General features: G+C 46.3%; 2 protein-coding genes across 11 annotated transcripts in view; one reads left to right on the top strand and one right to left on the bottom strand.

The window, feature by feature from the left end:
* The window catches only part of LOC119178743 (uncharacterized), a 168,873-nt gene extending 146,474 nt beyond the window's left edge, over positions 1-22,399 (top strand). For 6 of the 7 annotated variants that reach the window (XM_075875543.1, XM_075875630.1, XM_075875394.1 and 3 more), the window contains 2 exons: positions 15,523-15,672; positions 21,850-22,399. In XM_075875543.1, the coding sequence (XP_075731658.1) occupies positions 15,523-15,672; positions 21,850-21,881 (182 nt within the window). In that variant the 3' untranslated portion in view covers positions 21,882-22,399. The remainder of the gene's footprint in view (positions 1-15,522; positions 15,673-21,849) is intronic. The other variant, XM_075875588.1, reaches the window with a different exon arrangement.
* Positions 18,317-23,200, bottom strand: part of ScsbetaA (Succinyl-coenzyme A synthetase beta subunit, ADP-forming) — a 79,358-nt gene continuing 74,474 nt past the window's right edge. For 2 of the 4 annotated variants that reach the window (XM_075875980.1, XM_037429985.2), the window contains exons 10-11: positions 21,890-21,978; positions 18,317-18,927 (exon numbers count right to left, since the gene is read on the bottom strand). In XM_075875980.1, coding sequence (XP_075732095.1) covers positions 18,853-18,927; positions 21,890-21,978 — 164 coding nt within the window. In that variant the 3' untranslated portion in view covers positions 18,317-18,852. Of the gene's footprint in view, positions 18,928-21,666; positions 21,979-23,200 lie in introns of those variants that run through there. The other 2 variants (XM_075875875.1, XM_075875926.1) reach the window with 1 other exon arrangement.

Raw genomic sequence — 23,200 nt, 5'->3', positions numbered from 1 at the left:
TTTAGTCAGCCTTGTAGCCAATGTGCATGTGTTGCAGTCTTACAGTGTTGTTGCTATGTAGCACATATACCTCCATTCCATTTCCATTTTATTACTTTAATGGGGGAGGTGGCATTGAATAAAAACTTTTCTATTTGTTGACCTACAGCAATGAAATTTGGCATGCATACTCATAAGTGTCTCGAATGGGGAAATATGCAGTTTCATCATGATACCTTCAGTAGTTCTCAAGTTACATAATGCTACATGGTCCAATTACATGGTCTGCTTGTGGAAAGCCTAGCACTGTAACAAAACATGTCAGGATGCTGCGAATGGTGTTGATCTTTACTCAAAAAAAAAAAAAAAAGCTACAAGGTATGGCACTCTCAAAATTCTTTATAAGTTCTATTTTTTTTTTAGAGATCATCATGGCTGCCGACACACATTGTCAGAAACAGTGGCACGGACAAACCATTGTCTAGAAAAAAAAAAAAACAGGGCCATAAAACAGAAATTGAAGATTGCTGTACCCACAAGCAGTGTTCAGGGATTCAGAAAAAAAAAAAAACAGAATCAAAATCGGTCCAGTCATTCCCGTGCTACTCTTTCCACGAGCAATGCACAATGCCCAAAACACACTTGTGAGAAAAAGCCTGTCGAAGTTTTCGACAGGCTTTTTTCAATGAACTTTTATGTTTCTCGTTGGATATTGGTGAAAATCGGCACAGACACAAAGAATAACCTCACAGTGCTTCCATAAAAATTTTGAAGCGATACCACGAATACTTTACGAGAAACAAATTATTTCTTCATGGAACCATGTGGAGGGGCTGAGCATAATGTCAAAAAAAAAAAAAACAGTATTGAAAAAACTGCGTTTAAAGTTTCAACTTTTCATTACATCTCTAAGACACCTAAAAATTGTGATCTCAGGTTTGTCTTGTGATATTTGACTTCTTTTCATGATCTACTCCTTTTCATGATTTACAAAGAATAAGTATGGATTTCAAACCAAGTTTTTTGTATAAAGGAGTGGTGTGATAGGTATGACAGAAAAGATTGTATTTGAATAAAACCATATACTGAAATTATTACACATATTTTTTGTGCTGAAGTTGTGATTAGCATAATTAAGTACTTGATGACAAATATTCACTGAACTTTTCTTTATTTGGAGAGAGGTTTATTGCATCAGAAAAATGGATCACACCATGACGACCTATGCCTTCTTTCCAAATTACAGTGTTATGGGCAGAAGACTGGTGGCACAGAAATTTATAGCAGTATTATTAATGACGGGACACGGGCATATAAAAATTCGTGCCCCTGATTCATACATGCTCTTTTGCCGCTCAAGCCGTGAAACGCGTCATCATACAGCCGGTCGTGGAAACTCTAGTCTACAGCAATTCATTAACCTCAGAACATTTATAGACCTTCGTGGTGATATCAAGCACGGCTCCAAGCACGTATGAATCGCATCACAAATGCTTATTGACAGCACTCCATCTGACCGTGGGTTGCGCGGCCGCGTGGACAGTGCAGCCCGCGCTTAATGCACTTGCTGGCGGCGTTCGGTGATGATGCGCGAAATGTGTAACTACGATGACAACAAATCGTCGCGCACTGTGCTTGGCATCGCGTTTTCGAGTGACGACGCGCGAAGCTGCTAGCCGCTGTTCCGAGCAATCCTTGGCAGTGGGGGGGGGGGGGGTGTGACGAGCTTGACTGTGTTGTCCGCTGCCGATGCGTAAAATGCCTGTACGTGAGTCAGAGGAGCTAGCGAGTGATGTGCTAACATGCCTTGCGAAGAAGCACGTCGCCAAGAGCGCGCTTGCGCGTCGTTCCTGCCCGCAGTCACGCTGTCAGCTGAGTTAGGGCTAACTTCGACTCCGATGACGCACTGCGCTCATAGATCGTGCGCCTGCTCATAGTAATCTGATCGTGCATCCAGTGCGGCTACTTGTAGTAATCAGATCGTGCCTCTGCTTACAGCTTGTTGCTTGCGAAGAAGCACGTCGCCACGAATGCGCTAGCGCGTCGTTTCTGCCCGCAGTCTTGCTGTCGGCGGAGTTGGGGCTAATGACGACTCCAATGACGCGCGGCGCTCGTAGACTGCGCGCCCGCTCGTAGTAACCTGTTCGCGCATCCGCTTACTGCTTGTAACTAAAGCGTAATTATATCTTCAGTGATCATCAAGCCGTGAGTGCCTCACGAAGTAATGATTTTCGAGAGCCATGTCCTCACGACGCACAAGCAGCAGACGGCGATCTCCCGGAGCAAGCATCGGGCCAATGGTGAGGCAAGCTGAGGCAACATGGCGGCAACAGCCAATCAAGGGTCTCAAAACGACCTTCAAACATTTGCTTTTTGTGCACTTGTTGTTAAAGGGAGAAGCCAGCTGAGGCGTGAAAGTTAAACTCAGAGAAATGCTCTTTCCGATGAGCCCAAGACGCCGGCTCCCGGCCCCAGCATCGCGAAGCTATAACTTTTTGAAAATCGCTGTTTTCTCGCCATTTCCAGAAAAAGTTTTTCTACCTAGGGGGGTGAAACGAATTTTCCGATGCACTTCTGCGTGGTTAAACTCTGAGAAATGCTCTTTTCGATAAGCCCAAGAAGCCGGCTCCCGGCCCAAGCATCACGAAGCTATAATTTTTTTTGAAAATCGCTGTTTTCTCTCGCCATTTCCAGAAAAAGTTTTGCTACCTAGGTGGGTGAAATGAATATTCCAAAGCAGTTCTGCGTGGCTTTCAGTGTAGATATTTTGGAACCAGATAGAAAAAGGGTTCCAGAAACTGAAAACTTGAGTTTCAAAAAACTTTTTTGCCATTTTTTTTTTTTGCAATCTCAAAGCCGCGTCCCCCCTTAAAGACCCGGTTTAGGGGTATTACATAAGAATTGTTTAATATAATAAAAGCAGGTGACCTTGGCTTCTCCTTATTTAATTCACTTGCTCTGTCTAAATTATTGCTTCTGTATTTCTCTTGACATCTGTCGATTGACTCCTCAATCTAAGGACTTTTGCAAAAGTTTGGCTAGCATTTTGTAGAAAAAGAACAAAGATGCTGCTGCATTGTAGACTTTAGTAAAAGAAAGTTAGGGTGGTTAAGGGAGAACGCGCGAGGCTCGCAACGGCGTGAGACACGGCTCTGCATCGGCTCCGTGAAATTACCACTTTTTCACGCGGAAAGGACAACAACCAGCTGATAAAGTGCTGTGTGTGGTTGCGGACGTGCTCAGGATCCTGTGGATACCATTCTGAAAACTGTAAGTAGATTTTAAAGGATTTTATTGCGCCTTCGGTGTTCGGCTACGTTGTGCGTCTCGCCAACTCCACCGTTAGGCCTAGCGACGAGGCGGTCGGATCGGCATTCGAGGCTGCAGGCGTCGGCCCGTAGAGCGTCTGAGCAGGCACTATGACGATGGAAGTGACTGTTAATGGTAGAGATGCCGATCAAGAAGAATTGGAAAGCTCGGACTGGGTGACGAAAGTGTCGAAACGTGTGGCGGAGCTCCAGGAGAGTCAACAACGGGAACGCAATGGCGCTACCAGGGCGGCGTCTACCAGAAGTGGATGCGGAAAAGAAGGCAGGACGCTGCCGGCCGGCTTCAATGGCGACAAGCATGGTGTAAGCGGGAGACCCTCATATAAAGCGGCGGGAAAAAAAAGCTCGCGTAGCGGTCAGTAGCGTCGCATCTACGCGTCTTCTGAACGCGGATCACAAGGTTATTATCAGGCCCAAAGAAGGACTGACGCTCACCAGACGCTCGGCACCTGTGATTAGTGGAGCAGTAAGAATGGCAGCAGGCATTCCATGGCAGAAAGGTCAGGAGGAGGACAGGATCGTTGTCAACGACAAGCAAGGAACATTGATATACAGCACGCCCAGGGAGGATGATTCCAAGAAAATGTTGGACCTGAAAGTCATAAAGCTCGACGGCAAGGAGTACGAGGTGAAGACATACATGGCTGCGCCTGAAAGTTGTGGCAAAGGAGTGGTACGTGGACTTGATATCAGACTCTCTGAGAGAGAATTGGAACTGGCTTTCTCACACGAAGAGAATCGTCCTATTCTTGGTGTGCGAAGGATGGGCAACTCCACTTCGGTAATCATCACCTTTGTTGACGACTACGTGCCGAGATGGATGATCTGCTTTGGGATGCCGATGAAATGCTTCCTCTACAAGAAGAGATATGAAGGGTGTTACAAGTGTGGTGAGCTGGGACATCGATCCGACGTATGTGAAAGCCCGCACGAAAAATGCAGAGGTTGTGGGGTGGCCTCCCCACCCAAGGACCATGAATGTACGCTGAGGTGCCGTCTGTGTGGCAAGGAGCACGTGACCGGAGACAAAAGGTGCAAAGAACTTTTTCGGACACCTTATATAGTGAAGAAGCGACAGTGGGAAATGAAGCTTCAAGAAGCGCGGGAGCAAGAAGAACGACGCAAGGCCGAAGAGGGCACGCAGCGGCACAGCAGGACAGACGGGGTTCAAGATCGTTCGAGGCGCAAATCCAAGCATCGAAGTAGATCGAGAGGACGCTCGGAATCCTTCCCCCGATTGCCACCGCTGGAGAAGCCGGGAGTTTCTCACAAAGCATCCCATGATGGTGGTGATTGTGCCCAGGAGAAGTCAAAATCCACAGGACCACTGGTGGGTTGGGTAACTAAGGTCTCCCAGGATGCTAATACAGAGATGATTAATGCTCTTAAAGAGCAAAACAGGATATACCAGGAGCAAAATGCGGAATTACGCAATCAGCTTGATGAGATCAAGGCTCATCTAACCTACTGGTTAGATGAGCCTTAACCAGGGAAGGCGCTAGAAACACCCCATGTAGCAAACCAACCGCCCTTAAAGAAGAAGAGGGCTAAAGAAACCGAAATTGAAGAAAATCACTGAGCGAGAATTGAAGCGCTTGAGGTGGAAACAAAGTCATTACAAGGTATGCTCCTAGCTGTACTAGAACAGATGAAACAAGTAGGCAACGCTATTGAGCAAATTAAGGCTGAATTGGCTAGCAGGGATTGACAGATAGAATGGCTATGCCAAGCGCTCAAGCTAAACCATGATGGCTGTGCACCCTTACAGTAATACGATTTGGCAGTGGAACTGTAGGGTTTTCTCGGGCAAACATACAATCTTTTCTTACCAACCCCGATCGACCGGAGGTTATTGCGATCCAGGAGTGTGGGAAAAATGCAAAATTAGCAGGTTACAAATCTTTTGCCGGGTCGGGTAATGATACCCAAGTTACGACCTTCGTAAAGAGAAACATTACGACATTGCAGCACGAGACGGGGAACTCGCAGATCGATCATGTTTTAGTCGAACTCGTGCCTCGCAAGCGCAAAGACAAGAGTCTTTTTATCCTGAATGTGTATAGTTCCCCCAGGCAGCGCAAAATCAACTTTGGTGATCTTCTCACAAAAACAAAGGTTATTTCAGCAAACGGTCTACTATTGATTTTGGGCGACTTTAATGCGCATCATACGGCATGGGGTTATAAATTCACCCAGGTTAAGGGCAGAAATTTGTGGAACCAAATTCAACAACATGAGCTCATACTTATAACAGACCCAATGCAGCCATTGAGGAAAGGAAATAGCGTATCTCAAGACACGACGCCAGATCTTACCCTGGTCAGCAGTGCCACCACCGCCACGTGGTGCAATACCGGCGAAGACCTAGGTAGTGATCATAGAATTTTAGAGATTATCGTTGCCAATGGCCCGCTGGTGATCAATAAGAGAAAAGTTAAAACTACAGATTGGGTGACCTTCAGAAATATCAGGTCGGAACAAGACCCCATAAATGATATTAATGATTGGAGTAAAGGGGTGATCCAGTCGGTTCAGCACGCTACCGAAGAGATTGACGCTGACGATGAGGAAGTTGTTGATAGGCATCTTGTAAGCATGTGGAAGAAAAAGAAAAACCTAGAGCGAAAAATCAGTCAGAAAAGAGGAGACAGGAATCTCCGAAAGGAAGTTGCTGCACTGAATAGAGAGATCGAAGATTATGCATTGGAACTTACTAAGCAAAAGTAGGGTAGTATCTGTGATCAGATGGATAGAGAGATTGGCAGTGCTAAAACATGGCAGCTACTACGGCATCTATTAGACCCAGAGAAAACCAAGTCGGAGGCCCGACAGCAACTTCAAAAGCTTGTGTACAAATATGAAGGTCAGACGACGGAATTATGAACGGAAGTTAGGGATCGATACCTCTGCTGCGCAGAATCTCAAAAGCTCCCTGACTACGCTTGTTCAGAAAACCCGGACCTAGACAGCCCCATCACGGTTGGAGAAGTCAGAGCTGAAATTAACCGACTTAAAACAAAAACGGCTGCCGGTCCGGACAAAATCAACAACAGAATGCTCAGGAATCTTGACGACGGCTCCATTCGTCAACTTGCAGCTTATATGCAAGAATGCTGGGACAAGGGAGAAATACCGCAAGCTTGGAAAACGGCCAATGTAGTCTTCATTCCTAAGCCAAGGAAAAAGCTCAGTCTTGAACATCTCAGACCCATTTCCATCACATCTTGCGTAGGAAAATTGATGGAGCATGTCATCCAAACAAGACTGACTAGGTTCATGGAAGATGAAAACCTGTACCCTGATACTATGATAGGCTTCAGATCCCACCTAACGACGTGCGATACCATAATTACTCGAATCTAACGCGCACCTTTTTTCCGGTTAAGCGAGTTCATAAATCGCATGCGCGTTAGAATCGAGTACGAACGAAAAAATTACGGTCAATCTATTGCCATCGGCAAATCCAAAATGGCCGCCCCCTACGTGCGTCGGCCATTTCTGCCTATGTGTTTCCCATGTGCGGCACTTTGTACGTGTGCTGAGGAGTTCGTCATCTAGCAGTGCATTAGCATCGACGGCATGGAAGAGCCGATTCCAAAAACTCGAGTGCACCACGATGCCGCTTTTAAAAGAAAAGTCATCGCGTGTGCAGAAACGGACGGAAATCGGGGCCGCATCGCGGTCGTTCGGAGTTCCCGAAACGTGCGTGCGGGACCGGCGGAAACAAAAGCAGAAGATTGTCGACAGCAAAGCTTCACGCAAAGGCTTCAGTGGACCACGGCAGGGTCGGTTTGCGCAAATTAAAGAGCTGCTCGGCGAGTATGTGCTTCAGCAGCGAGCGGCACAGCGGCCCGTGACGACAGAACTGCTCCAAGTGCGGGCTATGCAATTAGTCTTAGAAAAAGGTCTAATGCGGAGCCAGTTTAAAGCGAGCAGGTGCTGGCTAACTAACTTTATGAAGAGGAAAGGCTTTTCCCTCCGAAGGGGAACATGCATATGCGAAAACTTTTGCGGAGGAGTACGATGAAAAGCTTCACAGTTTTCAGAGGTTCGTCCTAAACTTGCGGCGCAACAACGGCTACCTGCTTGGGCAAATCGGGAATGCCGGTCAGACGCCTCTTTACTTCGACATGCCTGGCACCACAACCGTCGAAAAGAAGGAGGCGAAGCAAGTTCGCGTGCTGACATCGGTCCACGGTAAAACTAGTGACGACAATGCTCTGTTACACGTCAGATGGGCACTAGCTTCGCTCGTACCTCATATTTAAATGGAAGACGCTCCCGAAAGGAGTCGTTTTTTCAAGTGGTGTGTTCGTGCGGGCCAGCGAGAAAAATGGGTGCGCGTTGCAATCGATGTCTTACGTTTTTTTTTTTTTTTTTCGCGGTGGAAATCGGGTGCGCGTTACAATCGAGGGCGCGGTAGAATCGAGTAAATACGGCATTATGCTACAGCTAAAGGAGGAGATACTAGACAAAAAGACTGTTGACACCAAAGTAATTGTGGGTCTGGACGTCTCCAAGGCGTTTGACAATGTTAAACATGAAGCCTTACTTAAGAACCTTAGTGCGCTAAACGTAGGCGTCAAGACATACAACTATGTGAGGGGCTTTCTCTCAAATCGTACAGCCACTATCAGCATGGGAGGGCAGTCGCTCGAAAACATTAAATTGGGGAATACAGGGATGCCACAAGGGTCTGTACTCTCTCCGACTCTTTTTAATATAGGGATGATTTGACTTCCTGAGAAGTTGGAAGGAATCGAAAATCTGCATCACACAATACATGCAGACGATGTGACGCTGTGGATAAACAGGGGTAGTGACGGATATATTGAAAGCGCACTTCAGGCGGCTATAGATACCATCAAACAATATCTCAAACCACTAGGGTTAAAATGCTCGGCAGAAAAATCAGAGGCTCTTTTTCTACCATCGCAGAAAAGGAAAACAAACAATCCCCTCGGAAGGGGTTGTTATACTTCACTTTGCGAGTGCATGGTAATGCTATTCCAACCGTTGACAGCATTAGAATTCTAGGGATGCGCATACAAGCAAATGGAAAAAACACTGAAACTATCCGGAGACGCGAAGCTAGTGCGAATCAGACGTGCCGCCTGCTTAAGCGCATTTCTAACACGAATGCGGGGATGAAGGAAGCCAATCTTTTAAGATTAGTTCAAGCTTTCGTGATAAGCCGTGTACTATACGTTGCCCCTTACCTTAAATTAAGTAGAGCAGAAAAAGATAAAAATTGAAGCCATTATAAGGAAAGGCATCAAGACTGCGCTAGGGCTTCCCCCGAACACCTCTACGGTTAAACTTCTTGGGCTGGGTGTCTCCAACACTTTAGATGAACTAATAGAAGCTGCCATGATGTCACAGCACCAAAGACTTCTGAGAAATAGAACCGGGAGGAAAATCATGGAGCGCTTGGGGTTCGAGCCCACGGAGTGTTCCAGGCAGACCGCTAGCATACCTAAATCAACTAGGGCAAGACTGAAAATTATACCGCTGCGGAAAAACATGCATCCGGCGTTTCATGAAGGCAGACACAAAGCTAGAGCTGTAGCCTTGCAGGCGAAACTTGAAGGTCGATCTGGCGTGTTTTATACGGACGCTGCAGAATACGAAAGAAAGGGAGCACACACAGCGGTAGTGGTTCGCGAGAATGGGGACCTGGTCTCGTGCTGCACCTCTAAGAACACAACCACCGCAAAGGCAGAAGAACTTGCGATTGCTTTGGCAATAGTTCAAAAAGGCACACGAGTGATTTTTAGCGACTCTAAGTCAGCCATTAAAACTACGATATGGGCAGGATCTCTGCTACAGCCGCCAAAATTCTAAGACAAGGACCAGTACCCGCAGAGCTAATCTCACTAGTATGGTCCCCGGCCCATCAAGGTCTAGGTCTGAAGGGGAATGAGAAGGCGCACGCGATCGCCCGAGGGCTCACTTTCCGGTCGATCGACGCTGACCCGCCGCCTTCGCGCGAGCAGCCCCTCTCCACAAGAGACGAACTACGAACGTTTCAGAAAATCACCGCACACTATAAACTCCACCGTAAGATTTATCCAGAGGCAGCTAAACAGCTGAGCAAAAAGGAGGAAATTATGTGGCGAAAATTGCTAACCGGGGTGTTTCCAAACCCTCATCTGTACAGTAAATGGCACCCGGAAGTGTTCAACTCCAGATGTGTGCACTGCAACAGCACTGCGGGTTCAGTGCACATGGTACGGACCTGCCCATCTTACAATGATCCAAGTAGAAATGTAGAATCCTGGGAGGCCTTATTACACAGCCGTGACGCCGAAGAACAGCGTCAAGTCATCCGTCTCGCCCTGACCGGCGTCGAGTCCCAAGGGATTCCGGCTGATGGCTAGGGGGATGATTATGGGCAGAGGCCGAAGCCTCCTCCCCCGTCATTCTAGACGGGTGCAATAAACGTTATTTCTCTCTCTCTAGGGTGGTTGAATGTTTCTTTGTTGATTTTTCTGATGAGTCCTTGTATAGTCAAGCCCAGCTATATTGAACTCAAACTATCCTTTGTACATAACTATTTTGGAACTAAAATTGCCGTAACACTTCATACATCGGGCAGCGCGAAATGCTCAAAGAGGTTGCTTTTCCCTGATGAATACAGTTAAACCTCGTTATAACGAAATTGGAGTGCCGCCGCTATTTGCTCATTATAACCAATATTTCGTTATAGCCGTAGCGGGCATTTACCGCAAATATTGTGCACTGTACTTACCCCAAAAAAATAGCGGGCGAAATAGCATCCCGCCTCACGGTGGTATGCAACAAAATAACCGCATTCCCAAATAAAAAGGAAAAAGTCATGCACCTGTTTTAATGCACTTCAAAATACACAGCTTTCATTTCAGGCAGACTTAGCGGCAAAGAACTCCGTGATTGGATGTTGATGCATCTTCCTGATGCGAACGATGGCTCGCTCAGCTGTGGCGGCAATGTTCAAGCCATCTTCGCCGCCCTCGTGAGCGCTGAAGTAGCGGCACAGTACGTCCACCGCGTCTAATGCCTCCGACGCCGTCGGCACGTTTGTCTCCTATTCGTCGACAGAGTCATCGTCACTGGTTTCGTTACGATCACTGACAGCGCGCACAATATCGTCATCCAGGAGCTGCTCCGTTGCCACCACTTCCGAGTCCGCACTCGCATAGTCGCAAAGCGACTCGCTGTCAGGCACAACACCGGCGTCACGAAGTGCCGTCCATGATGCAGCGACTTCGTCTGATGTGGTGAAACCGTCCGGCACAGTGGGCTCGTCTGATGGCTCATCGCTGGCGTCTGGTGCGGCGGCAAATGAGGCGTGGCGAAAGCAGTTTGCGATCGTGGTCGCCGTCACATTCATCCACGCCACCTGAAGCATTTCGAGCGCAGCGTACAAGTCAACATCGGTGTCTCGCTTCATCCTCATGTTGAGCAGGAGCTTGTCTATCACATGCTTGCAGTAACCAGCCTTCAGCGACATAATCACGCCTTGGTCAAGCGGCTGTATTTTTGCTGTTCAGTTGGCAGGAAGGAACAGCAGCTCGATGTTTTGAAGCACGGCAGCGGTTTGGTGGGCGGTGCAGTTATCTAAAACAAGGCACACCTTGCGGTTCGCCTTTGCCAGCTTCTCGTCCCATTCGCGAAGCCATTTTCAAAAAATCTCCCTGGTCATCCAGGCTTTGCAATTGACTACGTACTTGACTGGGAGCTGCCTCTTCCTCTTAATTAGCGAGGGGATGCCCTTTTGCCAATTACGAAAATTGGCAGCTTCTCAGAGCCGGTCATGTTTGCACAAAGTAGCGCAGTGATCCGCAGCTTACTTTGTTTGCCGCCATGGCACGGCTCGCCTTTGAGGGCTAACGTCTTGTGCGGCAACATCTTGAAAAAGAGAGCGGTTTCGTCCGCGTTGAAAATATCCTCCGCGCTGTATTTTTCTAGCAGCTGCACGATGTTTTCTTTCGCCCACTTGGTAGCCTCTGCATCGTCGACAGATTGCGATTCGCCGCAGACCGCTCTCCCGACAATGTGATGGCGCTCCTTGAAGTGTTGGAGCCAACCCGAATTTGCTACGAAGTTGTCATAGCCCATGATGCAGGCAAAGTCTCTCGCTTTTCTTTGCAGCAAGACGCCGCTCACCGGCAGATTCACGGCCCGCGTGTCCAAGAACCATTTTAAAACGGCCCTTTCGGCCGCTTCGAAGGCAGGTGCCCTCATCCTCTTAGCGCTTCCTTTCACGCCACGTGCAACAGCGATGATGGACTCCTGCTTGCTCAAGATGGTTGACAGTGTGCTCGTTGACACGCCAAAGTCTCTTGCCACGTTGCCTTTCTTAGTCCCCGATTGGACGGCTCTTATTATAGCCGCCTTATGATCTAGCGTTATGCGCTTTTGCTTCCCGCCTGGCGCATTCATGTTGTTGGAATCGCGAGCGCAGCACGATAAAAGATAAGACGGAAGCAGTCGAAAAAGAGAAGAAACACGCACGCAAAAGCAACGCGGCTCACGTCGGCAAGCGACAACACTTCCAGAGAAAGTGACTGTGAAGAGGAAGGGGCAGAAGGGGCGCTCTTTTGCGCTGCCCTCTAGGAACCGGTTACTCAAGGGGAAGGGGGTATGTAAGCACGTGCAGCGACCTCTCCTCCGGAAACAGCGCGTGCCGTCTGCTTTGCGCGCGTTGCTGGAGGGCGCGTGGCGGGAGTTTTGAACTGCTAAATACAGTTCTCGCGTTGCGCGCCGTCTCAAATTCGCGTTGTGCACTAAAATTTTACTTCCTAACAAATTTTGTTCATTATATCCCATAACAGGCAAATTTTGCCTCGTTAAAACGAGGTTTTGAATACATTGGTTTGTTTGGGGACTTTCAAGGGGAATTAGGATTTGCTCGTTATATCCGTTATTTCGTTATAGCCCATCTCGTTATAACCAGGTTTAACTGTACATGCTTGCAGTGTCTTTTTTTAGAAAGTAAGAAGCAGTATTCTAGCAGTATTGTTCATATTACTACTGCGCTTTCTGGCATATAACCCTCCCATCTATAGAATGTGCACCCCTCTCCCCCTCGTCCTCCTTAGCACCAACTACAGTTCACCTCTTTTGCAAGAGATGCTCTGGGAAACAATTGTAGTCCTTTATATCAGGTGTCTCTTAATAGCAGGCTACCACGTACACATTTTCATATCAACTCTTATTTCCAATGTAGGCCCATTGGTGTCTCTTCTACTCATTGGTCTTTTACATCAGTGTCTCTTATAAAAAGCTTCGACTGTACTAGCCCTAAAAGAGTACGAGTTTGAAAAAACATTGCTGGGAACACGGAGCAGTGCCTGTTGTACTTCAAATTTGCTATGTGCGTTTCTGCATTCGTAACACTGTCACACCTTTTACACATACCTCAAACACTAAATGGCATCTGTCTTCAGGTAAAGGTCATCTTCCAAGCGTTTTCGTCTGCTTTCCCCAGAAACTTCTGACAAATTTCACGCACGAATGTCTGTCTAAGCAGACAAAGCATACATTATTCTATGTTTGTGCCATGGAATGTTTGCTTTCCATGGCAGTATGAAACTCTCACTAAAGTGGACTGTGTTCACTTGAGAATAGTACGTGATGCAAAGCATGTTTTTTGTTTCAACTGATGTTGACTCCTTTCCAGTAGCCACAATGCCATGTGCACCTATACAAAACGCCCAGAACCAGACAATGTTGCATATGTGATCGGTGCAAGCCATCTCTTACGTCCAAAGTGTTGGCCTTCTTTATTAGTGATGTGCTGACTGTAAGGCAGGCTGCTTTTGCTTAAAGGGACAATAAAGGCAGCTATTGTCGACATTTATTGTTGAAATAGTGGTCCAAAAACCTCATAGTGTTACTTTTGTGCCAAGGAAAGGCCTATTTTCAAATAAAATCACGTTTTAGTGGTCTGAATCGGGTTAGCGCATGTCAAATTACCCGCCTGAAGAAGCGAACCAGCCGGACCAACTCACGTCACTGTTGCTGTGCACAACGTTGCCCGGCTTTACTGCGCTAGTAGCAGCAGGCCGAAAGCAGAGGGAGCCACAGCAGCAACGACGGCCATTGGTCAATTTTCAGCCATTGGCTTCAAGATTCCAGGCCACGGCTGCCTGGATCGAGTGCGCCCGGCGGTGTTCCTCCGGCCGTCTCATTCGGACGAAGGAGACGCAATTGCAAAAGGGGGCGTGGCCACTCCGTTCGCCGCATGGCGGCATGAGCCTACTACTCCTCTTTTCCTTTAATGTCTATGCGGGATGGTTTGCGGTGCTTGAAAATGTTGCTTTATAGAAACCGCTGCCCGCTGGTTAGCTGTACACCTTATCTTATCTTGCCCCCCCCCCCCCCCCCCCCCCAACCGCCTCAAATAAAACAAATAGAGGAATTGATGGTGGCTGGCGCAACATTCTGTCTTTTTCTCTGTGCCCCAGCTGCTGTTGTGATGATAGTGACCGAAGCGAACACATTCATGAGCCAGTTTTCAAGATTATTTGGTGCCCTCCTGTGCAGCACATGAGTAGAAAGTACACAAGAGAGTGAGTGAACTCACCCGACTGAAGAAGAGGGAAACGATTTGCAGGATAGCTGAGCTGCATCGTGGATGTTGGCAGAGATACCTTGAGGTACTGAGGCCTTCAATGCGCAAACTTACCTGCTTTACTCGCAGACAACATTTTTCGGCAATGAAGGGAAAGCTACGGGAGTGGAGCTTCTTGCAAATGTGCTTTTATGCAAAGCAGTCCGGTTTGGCACGCGTCTCGTAACTCTGTGGAAAGTGATGGCTGAGCGCAATCAGCATTAATTTGCATACAGACACAGACGACGCTTAGCGTTTGAGGTACACGTAGAAGGAGTTTTTTTTTTTCACCCAAGGAAAAATGCAGTGACACAAGAACATGCAAAAAAACATGCGCAAACAGACACACACGCACACAGACAGACGAGTGCACTCACATGCACACACATTTGCACACACTCACTCACAAAAGAGCGCACACAGACACACATTCGCACGTTTAAAAGAACACACGAGTGCGAGTGCGTGCACTCGCCCACACACCCAAGCATGCGCGCACTGACTGACCAGCGCACGCGCGCACACGCACGCACATTTGCAGACACACGCACAGAAGAGCACACGCGCGCACTCGACCACACCCACAAGTGCGCCAACACAGGCAGACGAGCGCGCGCTCTCACATACACATTCCCTCATGCTCACGCACGGAAGAACACACACACGGCACACGTGCACTAGACCCCACACAAAATCCTGCGCACAAATACACACATGCATATATGCACTCACGCACGGAAGAACAAACACACAATCACCTCCCCGATCGCTGGCACGGAGCCATCGCATGTCAGCGGAGACCTGCACTTACCGTAAGTAAGGCCGACGTGCAAACACCATCTTCATTGCATCTACCTCGATTGTTCGCTCACGGCCAACGCAGCTTTTTTGCTCGCACACAGAAGCCGACGACATAATTTCTGTGAAACAAGCTCTTTAACGATGTCGCGCTTTAAGACGACAAGATTCGCCGACCGATTCAGGCAACAGTGGGAGGAGGGATAGCTAAAAGAGTGAATGAAAAGCGTGGCAGATCACGTAGTCAGTCAGCTTAAGGGGCCAGACTGGTCTTAGACATTTTTTTATTTCTTCAGTGATCTTGATCAAACTGCACAAGATTATGCCGTTTTTTCTGACGATTTCAAGTATTTCATTAGTTTTTCTGTAACTCATCTTGTTCCAGAGATAACTTAAGTTCACCCCCTATTGTTTAAGGCTAAAATAGAAAAAAAAAAGTGCTTAAGTAAAAGTGATATTTAAGATATACCGACATAGACTAATGACTATAAATTGAACGTATGTAAGAGTTTTTTGTTTTTAGGCCTTTTTTGGTTATTTTACAGCAAAATTAACTATCCAAAATGAGCTATCCAGTTGAAGTATGAAGCTAGCAGACGTTTTGCAATGTTCTGGCAGTGCTGGCCTAATTTCCATGTACCTCGATTGTTCTTGTCAGTGTCTCTGGAGCGTCCCACATAAAGACTTCGGTACGTAAGATCGTGATGCTGTCATATCTTACAGAATCTGCTTGTTCATATATTTTGCTGCATTCAACTGCTCTCGGGTAAAGAGGAGGATAGAAAAATAGCCTTGCCAGCACCTTGCCCATTGACGCAGTGTCCGAAGAGGCCCTGGGTTTGCCGGCACCTGGCCTGGAGCCCATGCTCCCCGAGCGGGGTGCGGCCACTGCAACTTCCTCCGTGGTGCTGAAACCGAGCACCGTACAGCGCGTCCTGTGCCGCCTCAACCGCAGCCCTTCTCCATGTGGTTAGTCGCGCCTGGACTGTCATAGTTCAATGCAGCATTTTCTCTTAATCAAGACTCGCTGGTTTCACATGCAATGGTGGGAAACCTGTGCCAATTTGCACCAACTGCAAATTACTGTGCCATGCTGCTCCAAAAGAGTTATTTTTGTTTAATATGCACATTACTGCGCCACAGGGTGGTTTTGGATTTGAAGCTATGTAATTGTGACAGCATGCATTGTGAGTGGAAGTATGTGAACAACACTTGCGCCACAGTCGTCGTGATAGCCGACGCAGTTCAATTCAATGTCAGTGGAAACACTGCAGTGCTGCAACTACACTGCAACATTAGGTTTCTTCAAGCTTCCTCTATGCTCTAACGCTAATGGAAGCAGGTGCATTTAGGTTGTCACCTGCAGTATGGTTACAACAGTGCCACGACTGCTGTGCCATATGCATGCGTTTGTCTGATAGTGCCAATGCAGCAAGTTGTCTAGGTACACAACCCGCAACGGCGAGCTGCTATTTTGCTTTTACAAAGCGGTTTGTGGTTGAATGTGGTCCTGCACGATAGGGCGGCAGCGATCGGAGGTTATATGCATGCAGTAGGCGTTAAAGAGACACTAAAGAAGAACAATGACTTAGTTTAAATCGACAAACTGCACTCTGAGAACTCTAATGCCATATGTTTCACATAATTTCATTATTAGCTGAGAAAATTAAGGTTGTAGTTTGGTTTTTAAATTTTAAGTTAAAATCTCTGCGTGTGACACAAGAAATTTCAAATTGTACTCTCAGTATTTTCCAGGCATTTACTCGATAAAATTTTTTGAAACTTCGTATGCTAAGTCAATGGCACCAACTGATTGCGATGTACTTCAATGTTATCAATTGGAAGCTACGTAGGACCCAGTAGAGGCCTTGAAAATTTCCTACGTTATGGTGTTTGGTGCGAGACTCTCAAGGTGGCGTCGCCACCTGCATATTCTTTTCGTGCATTCTATCACTTGCTAAGCATCATCCATGGTAAATGTGGTCTTTTTCGGGATTGTGAAAGTACTTGTACTTTACTAATATGTGAAAAACGTTTTGCTTTCTGGTGTCCCTTTAAATTTAGAATAACAGAGAGTTGAGCTAGTTTAAAAGACATTCATTTTAAAAGACAGGCTGTGCAACATTGGACCGATGGGCCACTGCATTAACCGGAGATTATTGGAACATTATTGGATTGGTAACTGGAGGCTTACCTTTTAATCTTTCTTTACATTGTCGAGAGTGTAAGTACATGCCGAAATTCTACGAATGTGTAGTTTTGTACCAGCATAAAAATGAAGAAACGTGTCAAAGGATCGAGGCATGCCATGCGAATAATAGTGGTACCGTGCGCGTGAGCGAACAGTCGATTAACTGGCACAAAGATAAAATCAAATTCCTTAAAACAGTTATCTTTCACTAGACACCCACGCGTGCCAGATCCATGCCCAGATAAGTTTTTGTGTCTTCTTAAAAATCTTTTCTGCCCTTGCGTGCATCTTCAGTTGCGTTTGTGACTTTCTTCCTGTGTCTTTTAGACGGCTTCAAGTAGTGCTACGTGTCTCCCATGCCCGAGCACATATCTGAAGATGCTTATCACGATCAGGTTGTCACACTGGTGCGTTCGTTAGTGGTCGCCACCTCGCTTTCACCCTATGCTATTCGCAAAGACATCGCTACAATCGCGCTGAAGTTGGAATCTTTTATCAACCAATTTCTGAATTTCTCAAAGAGATAAAAAACATTGCAGCATTTGAAGGTTCAGCGCCACAATAAACATGCACAAAAGGTTGAAGCGACGTAACTAGCCTTTAGACGATTGGCTCCCTGCGACTGTACCACGTATCTATAAAATTGAGCCAGTTTGAATTCAATGGTCAATTTTGCACCAAAATCGCAACCCCACAAACGAAGAAAACACATAGACAGGACAGGCACTCACTTGCAACTGTTTATTCCTTGAGGAAACAGGCTAACATAAACCCACTTCTCATCAATGCATGCACAACGTGCTCGAGCCGTCGTTTACCTAATCACACTGTGGGAGACATGCATTCTAGATACCGTACTTCTGACTCATACAGGTTGAGTAAAGTTTCGCTTGCACAGCTCATACCCCATTCCTGTATGGAAAACACCGAAATTTCTCACGCTACGTTGGCCAGACAGGGCACTATTTGTTGCCATGAGAATGTGTTCAAACAAACACATTCTCATGGCAACAAATAAAGACTGTGTGCATTTGAGTGGGCATGTGACCTCATAAGGGTGCACACCACGGTTCTCTCAGATCAAGATCTAGGTTAAAGCAAAAGCAAGGTAGCATGAAAAATTTTGGAGTGATTAGGCGTGCTGAAAAGGTGTTCCTATCTTAGAAATGGAAAGAAAAGGAAGCCATTGTTTCAAAATGAATGGTAACTGCATTTTACTATAACTCCGAACAATTATTTTTGTTATAATGAATAAAGGAGCATTTATTTCAGCTAGGCACATGAGAAAATTGTCATAAATTTGGATACTTGAGCCCGGTAGCTGGCATGCGCTTTAGTTCTGCAGGTTCCACAGTGCTGTCAAAAAAAGTTTGCTGCCGAGTATAGTGGCTGGTATCGGCAGGTAATGTCTTCACAATGAGAGCCAAAGGTGTCATTCTTTTATTTTACACCGAAATGTTGTTGTGCACATATCTCCCAATTCGTGCTGATGGTAGTTTCCAATTTTAGATGTAGAACTGGAAGTAAGAGTTTGAGGGCGTTCCTTGCTAAAACATTTATCGCTTTATCCAAACAGAGTTTGCTATTGAATCGCCCTAATGGCACAGAACCACCTTACATCCAGTGTCTAAAAACATGACAAAAGTTTTCAGCTACCAAACCATACTGGGCAGTTATGTTTGCAGCTACTACATTGTAGAAGGATAGACATATAGGACAGTATGTACACTTTATTCAACGAAGAGATTAATGTTTGAAGCAGCTGTGAACTACGTTTATCACGGTTGGGTTTACACCCATTGTATTATGGTGCAGTACTATTCTGTAGCGAGGTAAAAACCATCGAATGAAGTTGTGCACTTCATTAAAGTGCCACTTGGCTACAGCTGGGAGTCAGGGAGGGACACTGTGTGCGCCCTGCCCTTTTGGCAGGGACTTGGTGAGGTGGTCCTGCAAGTCTACAGTGGCAGCTCAAACTTGACGTCCACCGACGCAGATCGTGCCAGGCCCACGATGGTCGAGAGGCGAACCACCTGTGGTGGAAGCGAAAGATCCATTAGTCCACTAGACCAGCCTTTCATAATTTGGGCAGAGTTGAAAAGCAAAAACAATTCCCATGTTTGGTTGAGAACATACCGTATTTACTCACGTAATCCTCACACACCCCACATCGCCCAACAAAAATATGATTTATTTGTTTCCGCGAGTAATTATTGCACCATCGAAAACTGCTGAAATAATGTCGTCTGCTCATTCTAACCACTGATGATGATAGCACGCACCATGCGGCGTCCTCGCTAAGCATAAAGCGCACTATTATTGCACCGAGATTTAATCCAAGCCTACTCAAAGTGGCAAGTGCACGTTGCGGCGTGTTTTGCACATTGTGTCCATGATGTTATGTTATAGGGCGTTACAGAAGCTACACGGCTGCTTTCAATTTGAAAGTGATTGATCATGCACTAAAAAAACGGCAACATGGCCGCCGGTAGGCCTTCGGAGTCGGCGAGTTTTGTGTTCGCTACTGGTGACGGCAGCTGAAAGCTACCAAGATGCGTTGGGCCTTCCGTGTGCTTAAGACTGGGATGGGTGATAAACTTTATTTCGCCAGAAAGTAACTGCGCACTATTCAGTTTGCTCATAGGCTGTCGCGCCGCCTAGCGGAAATTGAGAAGCGTCCTCTCAAGGATGATTGGTAGGCAGACTGTGCTATTAGCAACTTTGTATGTTGCGTGCATCAGTGATATACCAGACCGTCCGTGACATGATAAATCTGATTAGTCCTTGCGAGAGGCAAAGTTTTCGTGAAAATACGTGGCAACTCGCGCTTTCGATTATAGACCATAGAGTGCTCATATCAGCTTCACAAGATTTTCTGCAGCCATGTTGGATAGTTAAATGTTTAGTTGAAACTCGCCTTGTTTTACGTGCGTATAGAATTCGTCAGTGCTTTTGTAGTGCATGATTCCCATAACATTTGTTGCACGCAGAAAGTAGCACAGGCTCACGATTTGCGCTCTCAAACCTTGGCCTAAGCTGCGCTGCTTGTTTTTGACGTTCGTAGATAGATGGCAGCACACTGCAAGCAATTCTTTTCTCGCCTGTTATTGGGGCGAAATGTACTCCGCACTCCCAGATAAACTAAAGAGTGATGCCCTGTTGGGGTTGTGCAATGACGCGTTGTTGGTGCTATCGAAGTCAATCGTGGGAGAGAATTCCTCAGATTTTTTTCAGCAGTGATGTTCAAAGAAACCATCTTATCTGACGCAGATGATTCTTTACTGGATGTAGATGGTTGTTGACGCGGTGAGAGTGACAGCAATGATGTACGATCAGCTGCTAGCTCACGAGCAGCGGGTTGCACTTCTCGTCCCCCCCAGGTGGTCGAAATTTCTGGAGCGCTCCACTACGGCGTCTCTCATAATCATAGGGTGGTTTTGGGACATTAAACCCCACATATCAATCAAGCGCTTGCTATCCCGTTGTGCGTTAATGTTTTTTTTGACACTCATAAGTCACTTTGATTGTATTTATTGTATAATATCCTTCAGCGAGCTCGAAATAAAAAAACATACTTTCTCTTGTGCATAGCAAGTAGCCCAATTACAGTGAATATTACAAAACGCCGCATGCCGCCAATACACTCGAGCTCGACCAGCGAAGGGAAATTGTTAGGGCAATGAAAAGTTCACGCTAACTTCTTCTGCACTTCGCCGGTGCCGCCCGAACGACGTTGTTGCTTGACAAATTTTCACAATTATGACGTTGCGAAAAGCATACGCGTGTATTCGTTTTGATCGCACTGGTGGAACCTGGAACATCCGAGTGCAGCAAATTGCGCACTGTTTGAGTCTGATCGTGGCTGTGACACGAGTGCTACTTAATGGCAAGTTAAATGCTTGTGTTCCATTCAAGAAGCTGCTGCATGATGCTTACAGCGTAATATATTTGCAAACCATCGCTACAATAAACATTCGGTCCTGTGCAGCTGCGACTGTGCGCTACTCGCTAGCAGCCTACTACTGCGGCAAATTCGCCAGGCAGGCTCAGCACAAATTATACGTGAATTCTCGTTCATACGTCGATTCTCGTTCGCACGGTTTTCTGTAGCATGCACAGGATTACGGATCATTGATACACGGACAATCAGCTGGCAACACCACCCCTTCGCACTGCGGCAAGAAATGAGGTAGGGAACATTCAGCAGTTCCTATAGTTAGGAAAAGTACCTAACTCCGCAGCCATCTTGGGATTGCATGGCGCGCCACCTATAGACCGTGGTCGTTGAGAGTACTGACGTCGTACACTAACCTTTGCGGCTCCTGTTGAGTGAAGAACGCTACCGCTATGCCTGCAAGCTTTGTGTACGGTATGCTAATTCACGACTATTTGCTTGCACCTTTTGTGTCTCAAATAGATCTTGCCTTGTGCTCAACCTGTGCTTCTATTCTTCAGGTAGGTCTTAATTAGTATTTCTGAAAGTTTGCAGTTGGTTGCTGGCATGAGAATCCCGGTGTGCGGCCACTTTGTTTTCTTATTCACTCTGTACCTTTTTACGGTAAGTTTTCCCCGCCTAATTCTCGCACCCCCTAACTTTGCACAGGTTTTCTGCCAAAAAAAAAAGTGCAAGCATTATGCGAGTAAATATGGTATATAAATGTCTATTGACTGGATGGGTGTTCCAAGTGAAAGGTGTGCAGCGCAATTCCAAGTGAAGTTTGTATAACCACAGCTTCAAATGAGTGAGGGGAAAAAAAAATCATAGTGGACGCTTGTCTCTTCTTACATTTTTTTTATTGGGATCTAAAATTGTGCTAATGGAAAAATTATTTTAAGAGTCATGAATTATTTTAAGAGTTATAGTTTAAGAGTCATGAAGTTGTGAAACAGCTTCACAGCAGCAGCAAGCAGTGAAAATATGCCATGCGATCCCAACAGCAGCCCTTCTCTTGCAGACTCCCCCTCCCTGGAAGTGAACAAAGAGTGACCACTTGCCATCTTAGCTGCCTCATCCAAGTTGTCACAGGCCAGGATCTTGAGCTTGCTGGTGGCTATCAGGGCCTTGGCTTCGTCCACCTGAGTACCTGTGTGTGCAAGAGGTTGTGTTCTTCTCCACCCAAAACCATGATCTGCTCTCATCACCAAGTGTGGACAGTTTTGTACCGTATGTGTTACTGTGATTGACACTTCAAACTGAAAGCCTGCTGCGATACTTTGCCAGGGAGGAAACGTGGGCCCCTTCCCACATACTGCGTGGGGGGATGCAAAGCCTAGCTCCAGCACGGCATTCGTGTCTGGAGACTGTAATACTAGGCTTCCACTGAATCCAAATATATATATATAACTGTATATGCTCCCTGATTACAGCACCAGTACATGTTATTCCTGGTTTTGGCTTTACACTTTCAAGTTTGTTTTTTCTTTGCATAGAAAAAGGTGCAAATAAATGTATAAATTTTTTTGTTGGTTTGATTCGTGGGTCAAATAAAGGGAAGCACTATGCAAGCATTTGTTCGTAGTCTGATTTTTCAAGTGGCACGATAATCCTGCTCGGCAACACATTTTTATAAGACTTGGTCCAGCAAAAAGCTGCCTCACTTTACAAATGCTTACCAGAACGCAAACTCAAGCTCGTACAGAGCCCACTAGTAAGGCAACTGAATGGTTTTCAAGGCAGTGTCCACCTCTTAGCAAAGCCTGCACTCTTGGGAACGTCAGCAGCGTATTACTGTTACACATCAACCATGTTTGTTATTTCTGACAAAAGGTAAGATAAACACTTTATCTTAACACTGCTTATGCTTAAAAAAAAGTTCTCTCTTCACCGAGAGCAGGTGCAGTTGCATTAAACTTTTTTTTTACTGATTTCCTCAAATCAAATAAAAACTTCAATGTTGGCTAACGGAACTCCGCATTATTCAATACTGATGGAGAAAGCCGAGAGTCAAGTGTAAGCAGTACGCTTGTAAGTAAAAGTTTTTAAGAAAGATTTGACATGGTAAGCAGAAATAGAAGTTGTCTGAAATGAAACTGGTGGACTAAATGGTCAGTAAAGTGTGCGACCAGGCTAGTTGGTGTAGATCCATAGAGCATTACATGATGAAGGAATGAAATAATTGCTCCTATGGCTACTCATGTTTGCTATTAGACAAGCAGCAATGACAAAAACCCCATATCTGGCACTCGTGGGCGGGACAGGACAGTGAAACTACACCAGTTAAAGAATGTCGCAATACAATGTGCTGGAGTGCCTTCTCCAGTTCTGGAGGCTAGAAGGAGAGCATTCAACTTTCCTATGCCTCCAAT

The sequence above is a fragment of the Rhipicephalus microplus genome, chromosome 1 (assembly GCF_043290135.1).
Source record: "Rhipicephalus microplus isolate Deutch F79 chromosome 1, USDA_Rmic, whole genome shotgun sequence".
Classification (NCBI taxonomy): domain Eukaryota; kingdom Metazoa; phylum Arthropoda; class Arachnida; order Ixodida; family Ixodidae; genus Rhipicephalus; species Rhipicephalus microplus.
Note: the sequence above shows the minus strand (reverse complement) of the source record. Positions and strands in the feature narration are given on the sequence as shown.